The following is a 24693-nucleotide window of genomic DNA, read 5'->3' as shown; positions in this document are numbered from 1 at the left end:
TCTCGTGAGCCTCGTGTTTCCGCAGGCGGTCTGGACTGGTCGTCCCTCGCGCCGCTGAGATAACGTGTCGTACTGTTTGTTGTGCGTGTCCCCAAGGTTGCAATAATGGAAAGTCGCTCGCGGACGACCAAATAGCCCAAACCGACAAACAAAAAAAACGAACGAACGAACCATTGGCGGCCCCGGTCCAGCTGGCTTGAAAAGCGGCAAGGGGAATGCACGCCTCCACCGATAGAGGAGAAGAACGGTACGTCTCGAATCCGATTTACGGGGATTGCAGTCGGTGTAGTGTATCCGTACGGATAGTGTACATAGTAGAGAGTATTAGGTAAATGGCGGACCCACAGCTTCTGGCTTCTCGAACGGGGAGGGGGATAATGAAGCAAAGCACAGCACGAACTCTTCAGGAATAAACGCCGTCGACAAGTGACAACCGTGGCTTTGACGTTGTGCATCAGTGCGCGGCTTCTCGATGTATTCGCCGTCGTCCACTAAACCCCAACAGTCCTAAGGCGCCAGCTTTGGGCCCTGTGCTAAGAAAAACAAACAACAACTATGAACCCCCAAAAAAATTGAGAAGAAAAAGGTATCAACTTCGAATCGACAAATGGTCTGTCTGTCTGATGGTGTTGGTGCCGCAGCTAGACTCGACAATGGCAGGACAGTGACAGCCCTCGTTTGGCTGGTGGGCCTTTAGTCACGGCCATTCTAATTCTAGCCTGTCCAGCCAGCCAGTCAGTGGCAGCACTCACAAAGAAAAGTGGCGGAGAGAACGAAAGAGAGCAGAGAGAGAGAGACGGGAGGGGAAACCGAGGGAAAATATGCCTGCGTAGGTATCCATGCAGAGAGAGAGAGAGAGCGAGAGAAAGACAGAGGAGAGAAAAACGGGACCGCGCCCCCTCCCCCCTGGTCCACGCCTCCACGAGATTCCCTGTACGGCGCAATCTGGGCCCCATTCAACTTTTCCCACTCCCATTGGCACCCCATAACCCCCGTATGGGCTCACCCCAGCCAGACCTACCTGGCGTCTCCTTCTCTGCCCAGAAGGTACGTACTTTTCGGTACGTACCTCGCGTCCCCTGCCCGATGCACATCCACAATCTCGCCTGTCCAATGTCTGTCTGTCACTCACCAAATCGCCCTTTCTCTGTCTCTCTCTCTCACTCTCTCTCTCACTCCCAGACTCGATCTCTCACACCACACCACACATAACAAACACAATACGCTCACACTCTCTGTCTATCCCCTACTCCGCGTGTCTCCCATCTGTCTCTGCTGGACCACCACCCATATCCACCACAATTGCCATGCCTTGCCTTGCCATGCCATGCCCTGCCCTGCCTAATAAAACCATCGTGACACCCCCGTGCACGTACGCTTTCCCTCTCGTCGTCCGTCCCAATCTTCTCTTCTCCTGGCCGTGTCGTCTCGTCGAGGGTGCAACTTTGCAACACGTCTGCCACGTACAACAAGCTCGTCCACCAATGCGCTGTTAAACGGGCCTGCGGTTTTTGGTTTCAACGTCCCTTCAACTCGCCATCTTCGTCCCGTCTTCGCTCCTTCGCCCTCTACACTATCCTCCACCTCCGTCACCCTCGCTCTCTCTTTCACTCTCGCTAGTCCCTACCCAAAACAAAGTTGGATCGAGCTTCCGACAGCTGCTGTGGTCCTCCGAGTACTTCTCTCGGACCCTTCATCTACGCCTCACCCCCTCCCCTTCCTCCTCCAACTCCTCCCTTTGCTCGCCTTCTTCAACCTCTGCTCTCGCAATCTCAGTCCATCTCTCCCTTCCGTCGCCCGCCTCCCCGTGTCTCGCTTCCTTCGACCCGCCAACCACTGCATCATCGCACCATCTACCGCCTTCGAGTGGAAAGACAATCCGACCCGGTGCTCCCCAACAATCCCGTTCGCCTGCTCTCTTGTCACCTTACCTGCTGGCGGTGTTCCCTTTGGAGTGGGTTGACATCAGGACATTGCCCGGCTGCGAAACTACCACTTGACCGCCGGCTCTCGCTGTCACTCTTCATTCCTTCCATACCAGGCCGCCTCTTTGGCTACTCTACCCCCTGATGTACGTCACACCTCCCCAATTGCATCCTGTTGATCTTAATTCCCACTCTGTGCCTGATTCACCTCCTTATCTACCACCACCACCACCACCAGCCGCTACGGCTTCATACTTTAACCTCGCCCGTGTCCGTGACTAACCCGGCTCTTTTCTCTATAGTCTTGGCGGTTGTCTGTTCTCCTTTTCTTGGGACAGACACCTCGAATCGGCTTGGATCATTCTTGAGTCCTGGACACGACCCAGCAACCACACATCATTATTTAGCCACGTTCGTCGGCTTCACCTTTTCGCAAAGATGGCTGTTTCTCAGGAAACGGCGGCTCCCATCGCCCTCCCTGAAAAGGCGGCGTACGCACCGCTCTCCGACAATATGACGTCGGGCAACCTCACTCCCGTCGCCTCGACTCCCGAGAAGAGCTTGGAGATGCCTCGCGAAAGCAACCTTTCTACCCCGCGGTCCTACCGCAACGAGAACCCCTTCGACACGGATATCGAGGCCATGATCACTACGACATCCTCCTCCGACCCCTACGCCATGAAGAGCATTACAACCACAAAGGACTGCCCAACGATATGGCCGGGTAAGCAGGATTGGAAGGCCAAGGCCAAGGCTGCAAAGAGGGAGCGTGGCTCCTGCGCCTGCATGGCTCGCATGAGCAAGAAGAACCGCATCATCATGAAGGTTGCCATCGGCCTTCTTATTATCGGTGTCGGCGTCGGTGTCGGATTCGGCGTAAGCAAGCCCTTAGGCGCACCCATCTGGGGCGATAACGACAAGAACCATTGAAGAAGGGACCACTCTTCCTGGCAACAATTTTCGACAACGGTCTTTTGTAATAGACGTGTGTCTGTGGCGATAACGACAAGAACCATTGAAGAAGGGACCACTCTTCCTGGCAACAATTTTCGACAACGGTCTTTTGTAATAGACGTGTGTCTGTGGCTTGGAACTCGACTACTGTCGCCATCTATTCGACGCTGCTATACACGCTATGCTCGCATGGGCTACTCGACCACTACTACCGCATCCGACGCCGGCACACTCGAGCCGCTTTCCCTTCAGCTTGTATCATATGCAACGACTTATTCGCACCAGGACCGCCCGAAGGCCACACCGGGTGGTTTCCAAACCCATTTGTTTCTTTTTGTCAACCCGTATCACCAATCTCTGGTAAGGGGCCACCATAATTACGACCAGGCGTTTTTTGGAGTCATTGCAGGGACATTCAATCAATAGCGAGCGAGCAGCGGCACTTTTCGATTCAGTACCTTCTGCAAAAAGAAGCATCCCTAGGCCATAACACGCTCGAGGGCATTGGGGCTTCTAGACGCGGAACACGGGTCCGGCGTCTGTGTCTACGCAGAGAGCAAGGGAATTCCTACTTTTCTATTCTTCGTTGGGGAGAACAGCACCAGCATTTTCTCGGCACAAGGGTTTTGGCCGAGGGAGGCACGCCTGCAGCGTTTGTGAAGAAGGCATGCGGTTTCGTCACCACTTGCGGCTTGTGAGAGGATAAAAGGATATTTGGGAGTGGGAAAGGGGGCTTACTGTCCGGCTTGTGTTAGACGGCCACTCTATGCATTAGGGTACTTGGCAAGAGCAATCAAAGAGTTCATGGGGATCTTCCGCAGTCGAGAAGTGCTCTGGCTGGCGGGTGGAGATCCCTCATTATTTCTGGCTACATGCACCATCTCAGTCCTCTCTCGATCTGCTTCCCGATTTGGGTCTTTCTGTCGACATGTGGCATGGGTCATCCCTTCTACCTATGTTTTGGCCAAAGTGACGGACATGAAACGACGCACGTTTGTTGGGGAAGACCCTTCTTCCCCCTCCTACGAGGGACGACAACGACGGACGATGTGTTGGCCAAGTCTACATCGTACACGTGCACAGAGCTACAACAGAGATTCACCATAGATAAAGTCACCACCTCGGCAGCCATGTTCAAGCTGGGGCCATCAACGAAAACGAAAAGGTAGAGTTACGTGCCGGTTCCCGATCTATTCCAACAGAGTTTGAAGCAGCATTCTGCCTCGTCCTACAGACAAATAGAGTTTCTGGGTCTCCCCCCCTCCCCCAAGATTTCTCGTCCAAGATCCAAGAGGGGAACTATAACGGAAAGCCACACACGCGCATGTTAGAGAAATGTCTTGTTACCTGGGGACGGGGCCAATGGGGGAGGATATGTCACCTGTCTCAGCCAAAGAGGGCGGTATCAAGTTGAACCCTGATGGGGGAAAAATCGAATGATGGGAATTTTCCGCCCGCACGGGGACGGGTGGTGACGTCGACCTCGTTCAGACTGGTTTTTGCGAGGGTGCGTATAATCCAAGGGATTGAGAGTTCCGCCTCATTGTGGGGAGATATTTTCCCACGCATACCAACCTTGTTTTCCCTCGTAGGTACTCCCCAGCTCTTACCCACCCTCCCCCCCTTTTCTCTCTCCTCGGAAAGCATCGAGGCAGGGCGCCCGCTGTCCTAGCCCACTTGACCGTAACCGGAGCAGGCGCGAGGCCACTCGTTGGGGGAGGAAGACGGGGACGACGCGCGACGACGAGTCTGGCGCCGGACCTCCGTCGTTGAGGCGGTGAATGCGCGTGGCCGGGATGCCCCGGAGGAGGAGGGGCCGCCTTCGCTCGGCTTCGGTTGCTGAGAGGAGGACGCGGCGGTGGCGGCGGTGGTGGTGGTGGATGATTCAGCACGGCCTCTAGGGGGTTTGTTTGCTTTGGCTTTGGCTTTAGCTTTGGCTGCAGCGCCAGCAGTTCCAGCTCCAGCTGCAGATCCAGATTCAGATCTGGACTTGGCTCCTCCGGACTTGGCCTTGGCGCCTGTGGCAGTGCTGGCGTTGCTCTTGTTGGTAGGGGTAGGGGTCACTGCCGGCGCCGGCGCCGCCGCGGGGCCGTCGGATCGGTCTCGTCCGTCATCGCCGTTCTAGGGCTTGACGGGTTGCTTCCCGGCTCGGGTGCGGGGGTCGGCGTAGTAGGAGTGCTGCTTCTGGAGCTCGGCGGGCTGGCCGGCGGCGGCGTCGTCCTCGTCGGAGGAGGAAGAGGGGAAGTCGAAACGGCTGCGGACGCGTTCGGTGCGGCGCCGGATAGGGGTTTGGGCCTTCGTCTGAGGCCGAGGCTGGGGCTTGGGCTGGGACACGGTCGGAGACTTGGCCTGGGCCTGAGCCTGAGCCTGAGCCTGAATCTTAGCCTCGGCCTTCGTCTCGCTGGTGTTGTTGGAACTGGGGCCGGCGACAGTGTCTTTGGAGGGAGAAGACACGGAGACGGGAGACACGGGGAAGGGGAAGTCGCCGTAGTAGGAGGGGATATTGGTGTTCCACGGGTTCGGGCTCGTGTTGTTGGTGTTGTCACCGTTGCTGACGTCGTCGATTCTGCCGTTGTTGCTGTTCTTGGGGGCCTCGATGTCTGGGGAGAAGCGGCCGGTGTTGGCGGTGGTGGAGTCGTTGTCCGAGTCTGAGCTGTCGGCGCTGGCGAGGTCGTTCTCCGGGCCGGCGTTGCGGCGGGATCCGGTTCGGCCGTAGATCTGGTCGTTGCGACGATGGCGGTCAGCGGCTGCGGCTGCTGCTTGTCTCTTGCGTTCGGGCATCAGGGGGGATGGGCAAGACGGGTAGGCGACTACGTCCCACCACGAGTGGCGACGGCCCCAGGAGGGAGGGTTCTCGTAGAGGGTCACAGGGGGCATGGGGTCCTTCTTGGAGGGGTGCCACGCGTGTCTGCCTCCCTTGCGAGAGAGGCGGCGGCGTTCATGGTCAGGGCTGGGAACGGGGGGGTTGGATGAACTCACCTCGTTGGGCACCTCGCCCGGGTCGAGCTCGCGCCAGGGGAACCAGTACTTCTTGTAGGGCTGCATCTCAATGTCCTCATCGGCGACGCGGCGGCGGCGGTCGCGGTGGTTCGTGTACAGGGCGAGGCCCAGGAAGACGAAGGGGACGCAGAGAATGACAATGTAGGACCAGGTGAGGTCGCCGTAGACGGGGTCGCGGAGCCTGGGCTTCTCGGGCGCCGCGCTAGAGGCTGAGGGGCTCGTGGTGACGTAGATCGCGGTGTAGGAGGCTACTCTCGGTCCCAGGTCGACGTTGGTCGTCATCGAGGGGGCTCGAGGGGCTCTGACGAGGGTTGATCTGACCTGAGAGATTGCGGCGTCGGTCTGGGTGTGAGCGAGGATGGTGAAGGTCGGGCCCAGGGTCGGGTTCGGAGTCGAGGACAAGGGGAGGACAGGGAGGTACGTGAATCTCGACGGGACCGACGGGACCGACGGGACCGCCATCGTGATGGTCACAAGGCTGTTTGTCGCGGACCGGATAGTGATGCTGGATAGGGGATGAAAAGGGCAAGTTGAAGTAAGTGAGGTTTGGGTTGTTGGATTCTCGCGAGCGCTTTGTTGCAAGTGTGATTTTGCAACGTCTTGGATTGGGAGTTGCAGGTTATCGGTCGCCAGACTAAAATCAAGTAACCAAATAGCGATATTTGATCTTCTACTGTGATCTTTTCAGCCTGGACGTTTGTAAGAATGAAGCTTATAGTTCCTTGAAAGTTCTCAGGTAAGTGGCTGGCAGAAAATGGTTCACTTACTAGTAAAACTGCTTGTGAGTTGTCGCTGGGTGTGTAAGGAGAGTTGTTGCTTGGCAAGTAAAGAGGATGAAAACCGACAAAGCAGGCTCCCTCCTCTTAAAAAGTAGTGCTTCTGTCGCTTGGCATTTATCTTTGCTACTCCAAGTACTGAGATGTGATGTGAATAGGTCGGTTGGTGTTCGCCCATCAGTTGAGGGAAGGCGCGGGTGGGGTGAGGCAAAGTGAGGTAAACAATGGCTTTGTGTGTGTATGTGTGTGTGCTGGGTGGGCAACAGAAGAGACGCGTGGAATATTGGTCTTGTTGGGTCAAGATCAACAACAAAACAAGAGCGCAGTAGACCACCCGACCTTGGCATGAAATAGCAGATGAACTAAAAGACAAAACAGGCGACTAGATAGACAAGGCAAACACAGGTTGGAACAGGTCGTGTGTTGCGCCTGTGACAGAAGGACAGAAGCCTGATACAGAGTAGCCAGAAAACGGACCAGTTGTGCAGAGAATGGGGATCTGATGGAACAGGATGGAAATAAAAGGAGAGAGGGAGAGATTTTTCCCTTTGTGGACGTTGTGTTGTGTGCAGGTGTCTGTTTGGGCACGAGGGCTGCTTTGTTTGCAAGGCTGTTTATATGAGTGGGATGTCTTGATGACTGAAGAGAGAGAAGAGAGGAGAGATCCCTCATCATCAGCCAAGTGAACGCACTTGGAAGAAGCAGACGGCACAAAGTAAAAGATTATACCAAGAGGAAATATTTGTAAGTACGGACCTCTGAGTAGACCACGACATCCCATTTTTATCCTCATAGCCCCTATTCCTCCTACACCAAAAGAGATCCTTGCTAAGACCATGCTCACAACAACCGCCAATGTTCTCAGGCCTCGCAGGACTCAAATCTGAAGGACACATCACGCTCAGCAAGACGACCACCGAGACTGAGGTCGCCAGAAGTACAAGACAGACCACCATTACCGAGGTTCCGAGGCGCGCTAAGCAGGGCCTCGACGTCGACGTCGAAGTTACAGGCAGCATCAACACAAGGCGGACGGCCGAGTCATGGACCCTGGAGTCGTCGGTGCCGCTGCTGCTGTTGCTGTCGCCGTCGTCCTTATTGCTAGTGGGGCTGGGGCGGCGCTTCAAATTAGGAAAGAGAATCGGAGACTGGATGAGGAGGACCGGAAAAGGAGGGAAATGATTCCGTAAGGCGAGGCGAGGCGAGAGGTCTGTATAAGGATGGGATTGGCTGAATGTGATGGGGCAAGTCTGTCGTGGCTAGTTGGTGGTGGGCCTGTGTTTGGAATGTGATGGCTGGGAGGATAATTTGATATATCCTAGAATGGGCCTCTGTAGACAGTATAAAAGTAGACACAACTGTCCCTGTTTGCCTGTTTCAAGCCTTGTCATCCTACGATGACAACGCTCTCTGTCGCCCTTGTAATGAAACCAAAGGAGAAGGAGAGCTTCTAGCAAATAAGATAAGGACAAAGGGATCTCTAAATGTAGCCGAACCACTTAGAATCTGTATATTTGAATTATTCATGTGTAAGGCATCTAGACATATTGTTGCTTGCCGTTTAGAAGCTTCACGGCAATTGCAGCTGCCACATGCAGAGTTTAACGCTTGATGATGTATGAGAAAGAATTAGCTGCAGCCTTAGACCAAAAAAGAGACATATTGTGTTAAAGTAAGACGGATTCCCAGATGACTAAAGTCAAAGACAGATCGGAGTAGCGGAATATAGCATTGCTATCGAGACTATAGCAATCAGGCATGGTGGAAGATGGCATTGCTTAAATGAACGCCTGGGCAGCTGGAAGGCGGAGAGCGGCCTACAGGATCAGGCCTGAAAGATGGACAGCAGGTCAGTCCAAGCTCAAGCTCGTTCAAAAGGGAATGCTTTACAAGACTTCTTGGGAAGAGAAAAAGCGTTGGCTGACTTGGGTTGATCGTCAGTCTCTGTTTGCCGTGACATCGAGACTGGATACACAGTCAGAAGCCCCAAACCAGGAGGAGTTCTGGTGGGTCACCAGAATCAGACAAACAACACCTTTCTGGAAGGGTACTGAGATTGTGGTCACATGAAGATTGTTTGCCAATGGTTCTGTTATCATGGCCCAGTTTCATGAGGTATAACTGACTTGTGCTTTTGACCACCACAGAGCTTCGCACCGCAGCAGTGAGTGTAGCCATCGGTCTATGGAAAAAGGGGCGTACACAGTTTCCCTACCCTATCTACGATTTACCCACGGTTCTTCACAGGACTCGGGCGGACAGACGGTTGAGGCTGCCGACGTGCTGCCACGCGGTTGCTTCTCTCGCAGTCCAAAGATAGAGCATAGGCAATGTTCACGAATAGATGTTGGATGTTGCCTTGGGCACCTACCCACCTGTACTTGATTGACTTTGATACGAACACGAAAGAAACACGCGGCAACTGCTACTGCAGTGCGAGGCCCTTCAGTTGGTATTGGGGAGGTGCGGTGGCACGCCGTGCGCAGATGACACGATGGCATGATCGCGTCCTTAGGGTAAGGCCGATGGGTAAGGCACCTAGACCAGGCATAGGTACCTACCTAGGTGGTTACAGGAGGAAACCCGAGACTGTTACTCAGATCGCTCAGTCCGATGACTGTCGCGTCCAGGAGCACCGCTTGAAGACGTCCATCACGTGCGTCTGCCTTCGTTGGGAGGAAGGCATCGGCCGCCACTGCGGTGAAAGCCAAACAAAGAGTGGCAGGTGACAAGTGGAAGCCTCAGGAGTCAGGCGGTGTGACGTGACGGAACGACATCGGACACTTGCAAAGGCAGGAGCGAGAAAGATGGCGGACGACCTGCTGCGCCATACTTTCCGATGTCATTGATGGTGATTCTCGCCCGGCGAAGACGAGGACGGGGGGCGTACTGTCCATTTCCTTGCTTTTCATCTTCCAAGAACGAGACATCTTCCGCTTTCCACGAGCATCTTCCCGGGCCAGTGACCTCCTTCCCACTGCCAGAGACGCCGAATGATCTATTGCCTCGTCGCCCGTCTTCCTCTCCCATATAAACCCCTCCTCCAGACCTCTCCGACCTCTCCATCTTCCATCTCCCATCTCCCAACAACATCTGCACTTTGCCCTCTCCCTCTCTTGTTTTTTTTTTTTTTTTGGAACCACGACAGATTCTCATTGCATCCCTTACAAGCAAGACGCCCTCGATCCAAATCTCTATCCAGCAACTGACGCCGAGCTCCCGCCAGCATGGTTTACCACTCCCTCCCTCTTGTCACTGTGTCGCTCGCAGCTCTCGCTGCCGCCTCACCCATTGGCGTCAAGCCTCGACAGCCCAATCATCAAGACATTCAGGCCGTAGACCATGACTACGGGATGTCCCCGGCCTCCAAGATGATTCCGGGCGTTGGCACCAACTGGAAGTGCATCACCGTGAGTTTCTCTCCCCCTCTTTCCCTCCCTCTCTTTCCCTCCCTCCCTCTCCCTCTCCCTCTCTCACATGTTGTCTCCCACTGTAAACTATTTCCCATTGCCGTTGTGGCAACAACCCTGCGAAAATAGAGGATTGACGACAAGTGGTTAGCCTGGCGGTTCGGGTTCCGCCCCAAACCCTCTTGATTGCCAAAGCGCCCTCAGCCAATGGGACACCATGAGCAAGTTCAAACTCGAGAAGAAGGGCGATTGCAGCACCAAGCATCATCAGTCCTGTTTTACGTCTGTCTGCGCCCTGAGGGACATGGTTGAGATCGACCCTTGGGTGGCTGCCGCCCGCATGATGAATCCGCTGCAAACCAATTGCGTAGTCAATGCCATGAACGGAATCTGGACCCAGGACGAACAACTTTTCAGTGTAGTCGTTCGTGGCGACACTGGTAGCGGAAGCTAGGATCTCCAGCAGCACCAACCAAGACAGGTCGACGAGGACCCAGAAGACGAGCACAACGGCGGCGATGACGCTGACGTTGAGGACCCCGTTGAGGAAGACAATGACGGCGACTCCGGCGATTCTGAAGATGGCGATTCGGAGGACGGCGATTCGGATGATGAGTCTGAAGGTGGTGACTCGGATGACGACTCTGACGAAGACGTCGGCAATGACTCTGACGACGAGGACCCCAACAATGATGACACTGACAACGATGCCGACGAGGATCCTCAGGATGAGGACGGCGATAATGAGGAGGACCCTCAGAACGAGGAGGGTGATGAAAATGATGGCGATAATGAGGATGATCCCCAGGACGAGGACATCGATGACAGTGACGACGGTGACTCCGGCGACGAGAACTCGGATGACAACGACGCGGGTGACGAGAACGCTGACGACGAGGATGACGGCAACAACCAGGGTTCTGAGGACCAAGAGGAGCCTGATGGTGGGTATCCCGGCTTTTGGTTCTGAGAAGAGCCACACTGGTGATCACTTCAACGCATTGATGCATGCACTTGGGGAGAGGACACGATTACCTGACGATTCCCAATACGGTATACAAGTAGTCTTAATTCAGTTTTTCTGAGAAATTTCGGGAGTTCCGCTACCTTGCTTGTACTTATGTTATCTCCACGTTGTGATTTTGAAGCAAGCCACAGTCCTCCGTGCCTAAGGATCGCGGAACCATCACTCCAGTGTAATAATGTTTATTCACTGGCCGGAAAGCCCTACAATGCTATCAAGACTAACTTAAAGATGTAGATGCTTGAGAGTGAAAGAGGTGACAGTTCAAGGTTTGTTGACGCCTCTGGTCGAGGGGACGAGGACAAGATGCGGACCGGAGCGAAAGCTGGAAGTCGTCGGTGAGAGGAGGAAGTGGAGACTTATTTCGGTGAGGCGTGTAAGACCAAGGTCGGATCCTAAGTACTCCGTACTGAATACTGATGCAAGGTGGCCCCTGCTCGGAACAAGCCGAGCGGTGGGGGTTTGAAGGCTGCAGCTAGAAACCAGACATCCCTCGTCAACATCAACATCAACACGTCAAGTCTGTCCTGTATTCTGCGAATATCAAGATCGCGGAAATCACCTGCACCAAGAAGCCCTATACAAGGAATCTCTGGAAAGGAGCTCGAACAAGCAGAAAAATGGGACTGGTGCGTGGCCCCCCCACCCTGTCAAAACAGCATCCATCCCTTCCATCCCACACTCTTCAGAAAACTAACGCCATTGCCCCCTTCCGAACAGAACAAAGACGCGAGCCACACGTACGTGCACATGCACCGCGCCCGCGACGCCGACCTGTTCGAGGACTTCTGCAAGGAGAGACTGCCGGACGACGAGGTGTACGTGCCACCCCAGCACCAGCCCATCAACCCAGAGGACGAGGACGACGTCGTGCCGGACCAGCACGCGGCGTTTGGTATCACCCAGGCGACGCAGAGGCAGCGCGAACCGGCATGGAAGGACCTCGGTCTCGCGGGCCTGATGAATCGCGGACCACCGCCGCCGGGCGGGTGGGCGCAGGCCCAGAGGGCGGGCAGCGGTGCTGGTGCTTCTGGCGGGTTGAGGTTGCCGCGGTAGAGAGGGAGATGGCGATAATCCCGGCGGTGCTCTACTGGGGCAGGTGATGTTCATTGGCGTTATGGGATACCCTGGTATTGATTTTGAGGGACGAGAAAACGCGACGGCTCTGGGAAAGGCCTGATGCGTATATCCGAGGCTTGCCACGAGGGACAAAGTCAAGGAGCTGTAAATTGAAAGGCCGGTAGCGAAAACGGCGTGCACGGCGCCAATTTAACATATGTTGGTCTAAAGAAACAGCTCTACTCTGGTGCCTCGGGGTTCTCGACTATGGAGAAGCCCAAAAAATTTGACTCAAAATGACTCGCGAGCCTCGCCCAAACACAATAACAAAAGGGAGCATCATGTAGACCGATTGCCCCCCAATTCATCACCCAAACGCCGCCCATGCACCTCCCCCTCTGAACGCCATTGAATCACTCGTCGCATAATCTAAGCCGACTCAGCTCTTGCCCAGGTAGCTCTCCCTCTCGAGGACCTCGGGCCGGAACTTGACGAGGAACACGGTCTTGCCGGGCCACATCTCGTGCTCGTCCCGGGCGGCGATGTTGTGGGCGCTCACGCGGGCGGGGAAGCCGGCGCCGTCGCAAACGCCCTCGACGATGCCGGCGACGTAGGCGGCGCAGTTGAGCTGGGACATCTCGCGGGGCACGCTGATGTAGGCGTTGACGAGGGGCTCGTTGTCGATGATCATGTACTCGTCGGGTTTGGCGGGGTCGGCCGACTTCTCGAGGCGGTCGGCCTGGCGGCCGAAAAGGTGCTGCCAGCAGGACTGTTTGATAAAGTGCAGTAGGGTGATGATTGTCAGGGGGCGGACCTGGGTGCGCGGGGGTTCGCGGAAGAGGAGGAGGTCGAGGAGCTTGAGGCCTATCGAGTGGCCCTGGACGTTTAGGCTGGGCGAACAAAGTCAGCTGGATATTTCGCGGGAAGCGAGTTGGGGGGGTTGGGTGGAATGGGATGAGGGGAGTTTTCCACCAAGGGACGAGTAGGAGACGCACCGCTGCTCGAGCTCGGAAATGTCCTTGACGTTGCGCTGGGCGTACGAGACCATCTCGCTGAAGAGGTAGGCGAAGCTGGACTGGCTGAGCTCGGCCGTCTTTGTGCGGTTCAGGGGCCGGTGGTAGATGGTCTTGCCGTTGGAGGGGTAGCGCAGCCCCGGCGTCTCCTTGCCGGGGATGGTCTTGGTCGTCGGGAGATTCGCCATTGCGAGGAGGGGCGTGTGTTTTGTGCGTTGCGCTTTTTGCGTCGCCCGTTGTGTTTGGTGATTTGTGTCGGCCGGCGGTCGAGGATGTGATGTGATGGATTGGATATCTGAGCGCGATTGGGGGGTGGTTCAGGCAGCCTTATCGGCGATAACGATAAGAGCTCCGCGACGGTGTTCTCCTGCGAATCGTCGTCTTTGGGTTGTTCAACGTCCTCGAGCTCGAGTACGGAAGAAACAAAAACACGTGGGTAATCTCAGAAAGAGAATAGCGATGGGAAAAGATGTTGAAATAGGCAATATTTAACGACACTTGGAAAAATAAAAGAACAAAAACCCGAAACGGGATACATCAAACCCCAATGCCATGGATCGTGGCCTAACGGAGGGGGGGCGGGAGCATACACCCGCATAGTCTATCTTGTTGCTCTTTTGTCTTCCCAAATAACCCGAGCGCCTGAACTGAAGCTTTGTCTAAAGATATGCTTTAACCGTGACGAAAAACGCAAGTCATCTTCTCCTCTACAGCCTCCAGTCAAGTCGTCATTGCACAACAGGCGTTGACTCAGCCTCGGCATCAACAGCAGCCGCAGCAGCAGGAGGAGCAGCGGTACCCGGGCCAACACCCTTCGCGGCGGCGCCGGCAAGGTAGGTCTCCAACTCGCCCACCTGCTTGCCGCCGGCGACCCAGCGTGCGGCATAGAAATCGCGCTTCTCCTTGCATACGTCGTTCATGACGGGCCAGTAGACGGCGTGGTCGTACTCGAACTCGAGCTTGCCGCCGCCGAACTCGGTCCACAGCTGGTCCTCGTGGACGTACTGGCGCATGTCCTCGTTGAACTTGAGCTTGTCCCGCGTCATGGGGTCGATGAAAGGGGTGATGAGCTTGAAGAAGCCAGTGACCACCCAGGGGACTATTTTAAAAACACCGTTAGTTATTTCCAAAATCTCGAGGAGAGAGAGAGAGAGAGAGTAAATTGCCGGTCACGAACCATTGATAATAAGAGCCCTGCCCAGACGCTCCGGGTAGTGCGTCTGGAGAATGTGCAGGACCTCGCGGGCGAGGCCGAGGCTGGGCGCCGAGTTGGAGCGGCGCTTGGAAGACTTGAAGTTGATGAGCAGGGCGACCTTTTCCTGGCCGGCGGGCATGAGCTCGATGACGCGCTCGAGCATGAAGACAAGGTGCTGGACCTGGCGCGGGGAAGGGTCGGTGTTCTGGTGGCCGGGGCTGAGATAGAGGCACGGGCGGGCCTCGTTGTCGAAGCCGAGGACGACCTGCTTACCCGTCTCGTTCTCGACCGAGATGTGGTCGGGCGTGAGAGCCTCGACGCCGTACTCGCGACGCCAGGCGAGGGTCTCGAGCAGACGCTTCTCGGCGGCCTTGGGGTTCCACGACGTCGCGCGGAGGTAGCGGAGAAGGCACTCACGCGTGAGCCACTGGCGGTCGGCGTCGGTCAGGGGGCCCGACTTTTCGGCGTGGCCGGCGGAGGTGCACTTGACCTCGGTCCAGGTGCGGGCCTGGGCGAGGAGGCCATCGTACTTGGACTGCTGGTCCGGTGTCAGGACGGGAGGGGGAGGGATGGAGGACGCCGGAGGCGGCGAGGCGATGAGCTTCTTGATGCGGTCCGATGACGGAGAGGCGGCGGCGGCGGCGGCCTTCTCGTCCTGCAAGCCGGTGGAGGCGGCGGTCGGATCGGCGACGGAGGCCATGGCGGGCGGAGAGGTGATTGGTCTCGGGAGGAAAGAGTTCCGAGCAGCAGCTACGGTTTGCTTGAAGAAGGCGGCCTGATCTGGTTCGTGGCCGTAAAAAAAAAAAGGGGAGGGGGGGGGGGGGGGGGGGGGGGTGTGATGGGTGTATGATACTATGGGATGAGTTTACGAAAGGGACATGCGGGTGGTGGTCGTGGTGGGGGGGCGTGAGCTTTGCAAAAATGTCACACAGTAGCAGCAATAACTTTTGGGTGGTGTCTGCAGGCCGGGGGAAAAGAGAGAACCTGTCGGCTTTGGAGGAGGTTGGGCGTGTTTGTGATGGTGAGCTCAGAGCAGAGAATCCAACACGCGCGGTATGGATTGACGTGAAAATGGAGACGCAAATAATGAGATGAGATGAGTGAGATGAGCGCATGCCGGGAAGCTCCAGTTCCGGTCGTTAGTGGCCGGCCCAAGACCTTGTCAGAAGCCCCAAAGGGTACAAAAAAGGCCCCGGTAGAGGTTTGGGCCGGCGGTCACCTGGGTTGGATGCAGATGTTGCCAAATGTGAGGGATAAAAAGTGTATTACACCACAATCCTTGTGCTGGGCTATCACATCGTTCACGTATACATACGGCTTTTAGACTATCTTTTGTGAGTTTATCATCATGGAGAAGAAAGTCTGGAGACTGGGTGACTTGAGGATGTTGTTACAGTACACTTGTAGAGTCTGACTCGCTACAGAGTATTTCTCGAGGTGCAGAGCTGAGTAGATCAGTAAGCCATGCGCTAGACCGGATCGGGCCAAGCCCGGTTCCACCTTCGGACTTTACCCCCCCACAAGATCGGTACGTACCGTGGCTACGTCTCTTCCCGGTGCGTCACATTCCAGAATCCCAGCATCCACATATCGTACTCTTCTCTCCAGCAACACACACGCCACGCCGTGCCACGCCACACCATACTCCAGACACAATAGACTCTATCCCCTCACACGAACTCATCGGATCTCTCACTACGGTTACGTGAAACCCCGGATCTTCATCAACCTTCACAACTCCTGCCCGCCGCAAATTCTCTTCTGAGTTCTGATGACCCGGAGCAGACCTCTTCCTGTCTCCACCGAGTCATGTCGGTCGTGTATCTTGTCGGCGGATACTGCCTCAAGGGTCCAACTGACCGCAGGACAGGATGCCGGGTGTCATTGAGTGCAATCCGTGATTTGCATCTTTGCCATCCCATCCTCGTCATCGGTTGATGCGGGAGATGTCAGGATTGACGAACGCATCACGGCTGGAAAGAGACCTGCCACCCTCCCCACTCCATCGTTCATGATGGCCAGAGGACGAGAGTACTCCCCGAGAAGCCTCTCTCACCGATCTCTTGAAACCAATACGCCTTGGACCGCTTCCGAGTGAAGGATCGTCCGCTAACCACACCGTCGCGTGGCCAGCGTTTGTCCAAACGAGCGACGCTCACATGGGCAGACGGACACTTCCAAGTTCCAACCGACGCGCCGCCGCTCCCTCCTCTGCCGGCCCCTCGGCCTTCCGATTCCGTGGCTGATCACGCTGGGTCTCGTTGGAGCCCACGTCCTTCCCAACTGCCCGGAACTGCACCCATCCGAGCTGTGGCTGCAGCCGAGCGCCTGGCTTCTCTCCCTCCCGAACGCACCAAGGACCGGCCGCGCCCTGTCAACGTTGGGTGTTGGATGCCACTCTCCATCCCGTGCGTCCGTCCCACTTGACCCATACGACTCGGCTCTTCGTTTCCAAGCCATGGTCTATCCCTCTGCCTCTCTCACTCGTCCACGCCGCCCCGAACTGTAATTCACCGCCCGTTCTACGAACAGCGTACAGGTACGTTGGATGCTCGACAAAACCCATGTACACTACGCATCCCTCCCATGCGGGCACGCGCCGTCATCCCAGATATCTCGTCGACGCAGCCCACCGTTCACACTGTCTCCCCCCCCATTATCGCACCTCTATCCGCTCCAACCCCGGTTGCTGCCCGTCCCAGAAAACCTGGACATCTCGGGAGAACCCTGCTAGATCACACCGGCTGCTGAACGGAACGTCGTCACGCCCAAAGCCCTGACCACTCCACTCAGCATAGTTTCGTCGGCACCTTGGCCGTCTACAGGTATTACTGATCGCTACGGCTCCCGGTGTTGAAAAAGGTTGGGCCTTAACTCTCCAAAGGAACCTCCAGGATCGACCGCTGGGATACGACCTAATCGCAGCCTGATGTTTCACTCTCTCCTTCCCTTTCGCAGCTCTCCCTCGAGAGCTCTTATATCATGGTCACTCTGCCCCCTTCGTTCTGGCCATGTCCAGACCTGAGGGAGGTTGCTCTTCTGTCGTCCGAGAGCCTTTCATCCTGGTACACCATGCCGCTCTCAACCTATCTCGTTCAAGCGTTCATCGCGGCCTTTGTGGTCCTCTTCGGAGTCCAGATGCAGACGGCCGCCGCCCAGGCAACGCCGTTCACATGCGTCACCGCCGACCAGCCGAATCCCATCTTCAGCCAGTACCCGAACAACGCGACGGGTCTCTTGAACGTCACCATGGCCATCATTCCGATTTCCATGACGACGGCGCGCCAAATCATTCCTCAGCAGTACGGAATCCTCGAAGGCGCCTTCCGAGCCCTCATGCCCGACTTCCCCGCCGGAATGTACCCTGTTATCGTCCAGGCCGGCCATGACCACGACATCCGGTTTCAGGACTTTCAGATCCCCGACTTCAGTGTAAGATCCATATACCACATGCGCGCGCGTGCCGGAAGAAGGCGGCTGACACTTTGGACGGTAGAGAGCTGGCTTCGAGTTCCCTTTCTTGGACCTCCTGGGCGACGGCGCATCCTCTTTCCGATGGGCGCCCGAGCAATTGATCTCGGCCACCAACGCCGCGGCGATCACCGGCTCTGAGGCGTACGGAACGAAAGTCCACGCTGCTACCTTTGGTCCAGAATGCGACGCTTACGGGGCTCTTCCTCAAGGCGGCGGCAACTACTTCAACGGCTCGGCCGGCGACAAGTACGTCTCGCTCGAGATGAAGAAGTCGTGCGAGGGTCAGGCCTCCCCGTACTCGCTTGGCATGTTTGACAGCATCATCAACCAGCCGATCTTCGCCAACGGCTCGACCTGTGACCAGCAAATCCGATTCTTCAACACCACCGTGACGAAGGGTGCCTTCGAGCCGGTCGCCGTGCGTGGAACGGTCAAGTCTAGCATAGGACCATTCGGGACGGAGGCATCCTTTACCGACGTGGCGGGCTTCCAGGCGGCCACAGCCTTTATTGAAAACAACTACCTCCCATGCGAAATGTTTAGAGGCTACGTGCCTGTCAAGACGACATGATACCCCGACTGTTTATCCAGTCATTGATATTTTTCTTCTCGGCGTTTGTAGACCGGCCTGAGCCGATGAGAGGCTCTCTCTCACGACCTGATGACGGCATAATGTACATATTTAACAATGGAACGGGCTTGCATGCACGGCCCCGATAATATACACACAAGGCGTGCCGGTTGGCAACGCAATCTACATTCACCCCAAGGCTGTGATTCGCTTTAAACTCATGATGTTTTTCTATGAAGTGTACTTGGTGGGATAAGCGGTTGGGGGCAGTTTGCGATTCCAAGGATTTTGGGCGGCATGCTCTGCATATCATTTGAGTTGTCATGTTCTCAGCCGAGCTGACCCAATCCAGTTGGTGGCCAGCGTTTTGGGCAATTCCTCGGCGATTCAACTCCCGCCCGCGAGTAGATACGCAAGTAAACATGCATCCACAGACGTCATTGGCAGGTGGTTGTCAGCAAAGATGACTGCAAGCCCCCCCCCCCCCCCCCCGGTGTGTGAGCCGGCATCCGCTCCGATTGCGGATCTACAGTGCGGCCCCATCTTTCCGGTACTCACCCGTGTCGGGAATTGCTCCGTCATGTGCGCGCTCAATGGTAGAACCAGATCCAAGTCAAACTCGGTCTGAAGTGTACGGAAAGGAAGAGAGGAAAACTATAATCAAGCAATACGGGCGACATATCGACAAGAGGACAAAGATGCTTGACATTGTTCAATCACTTGAACGCTAGGGAGGAGGGAAAATACCACGTGCGTGATGAATGGTTGCCGGGGGGCTGTCGCTTCGGCATGTGCGTTTCGGGAAGATGTGCAGCTTGGCGATGCTTGAATACATGGCCCGGTTTTAGTTTTCTACTTCCCCTTTTTCTCTTTTCTCCTTATCTTTTTCTTGGACCTCTATTGCATCCAGGGCCCTAAGACTTGAAGACAATGGATGAAGACCCGAATCAAGCAACTTGCGAGTCCCAGTCCAACATTGACATTAGCGATGCTTATGATTAAGACCCCCACAGGCAATCACGGTTCTGTAATTCACACAAAAAAGGCATGTGATGTTTCTGCCTTTCGGGCAGAGGGCAATTGGGCTCGGGGGGGGAGGCCCGAATTATGACGACGCTTGCGAGTGTGAGTCGTGACTCGAGAGTGAATCCGAACTTTGGGACCCGACTGAATTCAACTAAGCCTCTGTCAAATGAGCTAAGTTTGTCGTGGACACGGGATAGGTTCATGCACAGCCGCATGCAACGATGCACGAGACGAGGTTGGTTGTTGTGGATGGTAAACATATTATGAGTTGTCTTGGGGTTTTAAATTTTTGGAAGAAAAAATTGAAATTTTTTCTTCCAATTCTTTTTGGGCATCATGACGCGAAAGTCATCGCCTCTTGAGAAGAGCGTCGACGTGTTGATGGGTTGGTACGGATACGCCGTGATGCACAGCGATGGGAGTGAGACGGTGGGGGGGGGGAGGATAAGACGGCAACTAGAGACGAAGGATCGACCGAATGGATGCGCCCCGGAGTTGCGACTTTGGACGGGTTGTAAAACACGACTGGAAACGCACGACGTGAGCTGCAACATGGGCGAGGCCGCTTGACGCTTTTCGGACCGGTGAAACGCTGCCTTGGTCATCCCTGATTCCCTCTCTTCTCCAACTGCTCAGTACCTGTACTGTACGCTGGAACTGGGAGAAATTCTGATGCCCACATCCCCCTTGCCCCCTCTCCCCCCTTGTCCTGAAACTCAGCCTCAGACTGTCTGTCTCTCCATCTGTCTCTCTCTCGCGTGTCTCTTTTCCCTTCCGCCGCTCGAGAGATGAGACGAAGAGTGGATGGAAGGAGGGGCGGGCTGGCACAGGAGGACGTTGTGACGAATGAGGGATTGGACATACATTGAACAAAAGAACATGCCCTCCGCCCAGGTATACACGAATCTGAGTCTGTGTTGTTGCTCTGCCCTTTTCTCCGTCCCTATCTCACTCTCATCTTCTCTCTTCCTCTCCTTAGCGCTGGCGCATTGTCTATCTGGTTCTCTCCAGTACCTTCATTCGGCTCTTGATCTGTTTTATTGTTCTATTTCCCGTTACGTTGATTGGACGTTCTTGTCCCCCCACGTCCCTTCGCGCACTAATAAAAGACGGTCGATCCGCATCCACTCCGAGGCGAGACGCTCATTCAACCACGATGGACATGTCCGAGGCCAAGTACGAGAACCTGGGGATCGGGGACCACGATCACGATGACCGCAGCAGCACCGAGGTCGAGGAGTCGCTTATTGGCGCGGAGGACAAGGCGTGCCGGAGCTGCCTGGCCCAGGAGTACCATAGACCCACGGCGGCAGCGAGAACAAGGAGAAAGAACCGGTGCCTGGCCATGCTCAGCTCGTCGCGGTGGTTCGTCGACACCATCTTGCTGTTTGTCATTCTGGGTCTGCTCGTGAGGCAGCAAACGCAGTCGCCGCCTGTGAATACGTTGGACTTTGGGGGGGATCTGACGGGCGTCAGCGGAAAGTGTAAGTTGCTCACGATGTCTGCTGGGACATATGGGAAGGAGGGGTGGCGATGGCATGGCTGACACTGAGGGGGTGGGATGACGCAGTCTCGCAGCAGATCAAGACGTTCGCACCGGACTACGAGGGCAAGTATGCGCCCAACGACACGTCAAAGTTCTTCACGGATGAAGTGTTGAATAACTGGAACGAGCTAATGCCGAGTGAGTCTACACCTGCTTTGGGTATTCAAGTATACATCATGAGAAGGCAACATACTAACAGGACAACAAGTCGGCATGGGATTCCAATGGGTCAACGACACGCACAAGTACCACGACCTGCCAACCCCCATCATCTGGCCCGAGAAGACCGTCTTCACGACGTCCATCACGCACCAGCTGCACTGCTTGGTAAGGATTGGCACCCATTTGCCCCCCCGTCCGGCCTTTCATCTGACTCTCTTCTCTTCCCCCCCAGTTCGCCGTCGTCCAGACCTACTCGGGCCTCACGTCGGGCCACGAGATCCCCGACGACCACCACTGGCACATGATCCACTGCTTCTCGTATCTGAGGCAGACCATCATGTGCAGCGCCGACATGGCCCTCGAGGGCCTCGAGACAACGTTCCCGGACCACAACGGCGGCTCCGACGGCTGGGACTCGAAGCATGGTGAGTGGCACACTGGCCGCTGTGGCCGACAAAAAGGAAGTCAAACAAAGAGCGCGATGACTAACCTCTCTGACCGATAGTGTGCAAGGATTACAACCAGGTCAAGAACTACCTGGAGAGCGTGAGGGCCTACGACGATAGAGAGATCTTTTAATCATCCAGCGTTGGGCATCTTACCTTTTCTTTTCTTTTTTTTTGCGTTTCGAGAACATATACTCTATTTGATGATTCCAATGCCTACAAAGACTCAGGTGCATCCCCCATGAAACCTAATGATGTTCAGCTACGGTTTACCCGTGTGCCTGTCCTTCATCGACGTGGCTGGCTCGGCTCTAGTAGAGGACCGCTTTGTGAGTCTTCCGGTATTCCCTGATGGACTTGGCCAGATCGGGATGCCTCTTGCACAGCCGGAACGGTCGCATGTCCTCCCTTTCATCTCTCTTCTCCTCCTCCCACTCCTCTTTCGTGAAAAGTTCCCGCTCAGGATGCTTCACGTCCGGAAGCGGGAGACACAGGGCACAGCGGTCTCCAAGCCGGCAGTAGCACTCGTCCGGGTCCCGACGCCCGGCTGCGGCGCGGCGGTACCCCTCCCAGCGCTCCGTCTCGGCCTTGGGCCCCGTCCACAGCTGCCGCTCGAACTCCCGGTCCGATCTCCACACTGCCGCCCAGCTCTCCGGGCTCATGCGGAAGACGCCATCGATATCGAAATTCTCGAAGCGCATCTCGGACCGGAGGCGCTCCCAGAGGACGGGCGCCATGCGCGCTGTGGTCCAACGCCAGCGCCAGCCGCAACCGCCGCCGTCGCCGTCGTCCTGGCTGTCGGCAAGGACCCGGAATCCCATGGACGGGTGCTCCTGGAACACGTAAACGTCGCAGACGCAGGCGATGGCCGCGGCGCGCACCGAGAGCGCAGGGAACAGGCGGGCGTCGTGCACCGCCCCGAGGTCGCGGTCGGGCCCGTCGACGCCGTCGGGAGGCCGGCTCGACCACGCGGACATCTCGCCCGAGAGGAACAGCGGCGTTTGCGAAGCCTTGACGCGCGAGAGGGCCCAGTAGCTGGCCTTGAGGAAGTCGCGCTGGCGCGACGTCGGCATGACCATGAACTCGCCCAGGAACGCGAGCGGCAGGCTGCACAGGACGTGGAGGAACCGCGACATGGCCTCGTCGGGGCTCGTCTCCCGCAAGGGTGGCCTCAGGGACGGATGTTCCCTCTGACGTCTGTGCCGCGGCATCGCGCGGCATCTCTCGGACCGGAAGATAGTGCTGCGCAGGTCGTCGAACTCGAAGCGGTCGAAGGGGACCATCAGGGAGGCCGTGAATATGTCCAGCTCCTCCTTGTCGTCTAGGAGCTTCGCGCGCGCGGCGTACAGCTTCTCGTCCGGCTCGTCATGGTCGTCCGTGACGCCGAGCGACTGAGCGTCGTCCGGCTCCTCATCCGACTCGGTAAGGCCGTCCACGATGCGGAGCGACTCTTCGCCCGTCGACGGGTCCTTCACCCACCGCAGCCCGGCGGCGCGCTCGGGGACCTCTCGGAAGTCCGTCTTGATGTCCCCGCAGACCCGATCGACGCGCAGCTGCTCCGGGGCCTCGAAGGTCTCGTCGACGGCGACCATGAAGTCCTCCATCATCTCGCTCACGGGCACGGCGTACTCGTTCAGCGTGGCCTTGAAGACGCACACGGCCTCGAGGAAGTCGTCGGCCGCCCAGCCGCGGAAGAAGGCCCCGGCGCGGGCCCGGCGGGTCTCGTACGTCTCGCCGGCCGGGCCGAAGACGCCCTCGCGGACCGTCCGTGTGCGGCTCGCGAACCTGGCGCCCCTCGGGAACAGGGGCCGCTGGTAGTGTGCCCGTCGGAGGAGCTCGAGGCGGAAGAGGGCGCGCTGCAGCCTCGGCCTGGTCGTCGAGTTCACCGTGACGCCCTCGTAAGGGACGCCGTCCTGGTCGAGGTTTGTGTGCCGCTGGAAGGCGTATTCAAAGTTCTCTGGGTCCTCCGTGCCGTGGTCTCGGCAGAGCTCCTCGTAGTGGTGCTCCCGGCCGTCGTAGTCCCGGACGGTCCAGTCCGCGCCTTCGCGGCTGGAGACCGGGCGGTAGGCGTGGACGTTCCTCCGGGGCCACGGGGACTTCCAGGAGGCTTCCCATTTTGCGAACGTCGGGTACGTGTTGTGGTGCTCTCTGCTGAGGAGCCTTTCGATGATCCGGACCAGGTTGCAGAGGTCGTCGAGGTCCCACTGTCCGCGGTCTGTCGGTCTGGGGTGTCGTCGGCCTTCTTTCGTCGGGGTGGCTGGGCTTGTGTTAGCTGACCTGCCGTCGTCGACACCCCCCTTACCAGAGTTGTCTCCGCGAGAACCGCCCTCGCCGAGGGGATCGTCAGAGGGGAAGGATGACACGATGCCGTTGTCGTAATCCTCGTGGAACGCCCTTCTCGCCGCCTTGCCCATGCGCAGACGGCGGTCGACACAGGCGATGGCATCGTCCCAGGCCTCGGGCGCGATCAGGTTCCGGAGGACCTCGAGCTTGTTTCTCTGGAAGATGGCCCTGACGGACGCGCTCTCCGCCGTGAGACTGTCGACGTCCCGCATCGAGGTCAGGGAGAGGAGCTGTCTCATTAGCAAGGCGATTCCGTCTGCCGAAGTTGCTTCGACGTCGACCGTCGCGGGGAGTACATGGGTCAGCTTGTTATCGAGAAGTCTGGACGTGGTGTTCCCCATGTTGGCGAGTGTTTTCCGTTTTCAGTTTAAGGGTGGATTATCGAGTTGAGTCTTCTTGGTGAGCTTGCTGGGCTACCAGTGAAAGGTAGCCCGCGCTGACGTATAAATATACAGTTGGGGACCAACGCTGGCCATTGCCAGATGAAATGAATTTGTTCTCGGCCAAATAAGTTGGTTCTTATCAAAGCTGTTCAAAGACGCGTAGTGAGTGTGCACAAAGCCGACATCAAGTCTTGACAAGGCCCTTGTTCCTACCAATTGTCTTTGTCACGATATGTCAACAAATTCATTAGGTCTTCAGAAGACAGAACATAGTTTCCTCTGTTGCTGTTGGGGTCAATGTATGGGTTTGGTGTACTTGAACTTCACAAAATCACAACTGTTCGAAGTTTTGTAGGTCTTGGATACACGCACCCTTACAAATAGGC

General features: G+C 56.6%; 10 protein-coding genes across 10 annotated transcripts; 6 read left to right on the top strand and 4 right to left on the bottom strand.

The window, feature by feature from the left end:
* Positions 1-1206: 1206 nt before the first annotated feature.
* Positions 1207-3778, top strand: CDEST_04535 (uncharacterized protein). Its single transcript, XM_062920694.1, has 2 exons — positions 1207-2071; positions 2228-3778. The coding sequence occupies exon 2, from the start codon at positions 2364-2366 to the stop codon at positions 2853-2855; it is 492 nt and encodes a 163-aa protein (XP_062776745.1). The 5' UTR covers positions 1207-2071; positions 2228-2363; the 3' UTR covers positions 2856-3778.
* A 1222-nt stretch (positions 3779-5000) lies between these two features.
* CDEST_04534 (uncharacterized protein) lies at positions 5001-6341 on the bottom strand (the record flags this gene model as incomplete). The annotated part of the gene is made up of 1 exon (XM_062920693.1): positions 5001-6341. The coding sequence occupies one exon, from the start codon at positions 6339-6341 to the stop codon at positions 5001-5003; it is 1341 nt and encodes a 446-aa protein (XP_062776744.1).
* A 1169-nt stretch (positions 6342-7510) lies between these two features.
* CDEST_04533 (uncharacterized protein) lies at positions 7511-7837 on the top strand (the record flags this gene model as incomplete). Its single annotated transcript, XM_062920692.1, has 1 exon — positions 7511-7837. The coding sequence occupies one exon, from the start codon at positions 7511-7513 to the stop codon at positions 7835-7837; it is 327 nt and encodes a 108-aa protein (XP_062776743.1).
* Positions 7838-9882: 2045 nt separating this feature from the next.
* On the top strand, positions 9883-10274 carry CDEST_04532 (uncharacterized protein; the record flags this gene model as incomplete). Its single annotated transcript, XM_062920691.1, has 2 exons — positions 9883-10065; positions 10195-10274. The coding sequence occupies 2 exons, from the start codon at positions 9883-9885 to the stop codon at positions 10249-10251; spliced, it is 240 nt and encodes a 79-aa protein (XP_062776742.1). The 3' UTR covers positions 10252-10274.
* Positions 10275-11556: 1282 nt separating this feature from the next.
* CDEST_04530 (Putative transport protein particle (TRAPP) component) lies at positions 11557-13508 on the bottom strand. Its single transcript, XM_062920689.1, has 2 exons — positions 13144-13508; positions 11557-13038 (listed from the first exon to the last, which is right to left on the bottom strand). Exons 1-2 carry the CDS (start codon positions 13347-13349, stop codon positions 12588-12590), a joined length of 657 nt encoding a protein of 218 aa, XP_062776740.1. The 5' UTR covers positions 13350-13508; the 3' UTR covers positions 11557-12587.
* On the top strand, positions 11710-12145 carry CDEST_04531 (uncharacterized protein; the record flags this gene model as incomplete). Its single annotated transcript, XM_062920690.1, has 2 exons — positions 11710-11718; positions 11810-12145. The coding sequence occupies 2 exons, from the start codon at positions 11710-11712 to the stop codon at positions 12143-12145; spliced, it is 345 nt and encodes a 114-aa protein (XP_062776741.1).
* A 381-nt stretch (positions 13509-13889) lies between the features above and the next one.
* On the bottom strand, positions 13890-15056 carry CDEST_04529 (Putative CRAL-TRIO lipid binding domain, CRAL/TRIO domain, CRAL/TRIO domain superfamily; the record flags this gene model as incomplete). The annotated part of the gene is made up of 2 exons (XM_062920688.1): positions 13890-14260; positions 14339-15056. 2 exons carry the CDS (start codon positions 15054-15056, stop codon positions 13890-13892), a joined length of 1089 nt encoding a protein of 362 aa, XP_062776739.1.
* A 911-nt stretch (positions 15057-15967) lies between these two features.
* CDEST_04528 (uncharacterized protein) lies at positions 15968-18638 on the top strand. Its single transcript, XM_062920687.1, has 2 exons — positions 15968-17788; positions 17853-18638. Exons 1-2 carry the CDS (start codon positions 17339-17341, stop codon positions 18399-18401), a joined length of 999 nt encoding a protein of 332 aa, XP_062776738.1. The 5' UTR covers positions 15968-17338; the 3' UTR covers positions 18402-18638.
* A 1694-nt stretch (positions 18639-20332) lies between these two features.
* On the top strand, positions 20333-21714 carry CDEST_04527 (Putative mycotoxin biosynthesis protein UstYa; the record flags this gene model as incomplete). Its single annotated transcript, XM_062920686.1, has 5 exons — positions 20333-20911; positions 20998-21111; positions 21182-21300; positions 21368-21560; positions 21641-21714. The coding sequence occupies exons 1-5, from the start codon at positions 20584-20586 to the stop codon at positions 21712-21714; spliced, it is 828 nt and encodes a 275-aa protein (XP_062776737.1). The 5' UTR covers positions 20333-20583.
* Positions 21715-21892: 178 nt separating this feature from the next.
* On the bottom strand, positions 21893-24265 carry CDEST_04526 (uncharacterized protein; the record flags this gene model as incomplete). The annotated part of the gene is made up of 1 exon (XM_062920685.1): positions 21893-24265. One exon carries the CDS (start codon positions 24263-24265, stop codon positions 21893-21895), a length of 2373 nt encoding a protein of 790 aa, XP_062776736.1.
* Between the last annotated feature and the right edge of the window lie 428 nt (positions 24266-24693).

The sequence above is a fragment of the Colletotrichum destructivum genome, chromosome 3 (genome assembly GCF_034447905.1).
Source record: "Colletotrichum destructivum chromosome 3, complete sequence".
Taxonomy (NCBI): domain Eukaryota; kingdom Fungi; phylum Ascomycota; class Sordariomycetes; order Glomerellales; family Glomerellaceae; genus Colletotrichum; species Colletotrichum destructivum.
Note: the sequence above shows the minus strand (reverse complement) of the source record. Positions and strands in the feature narration are given on the sequence as shown.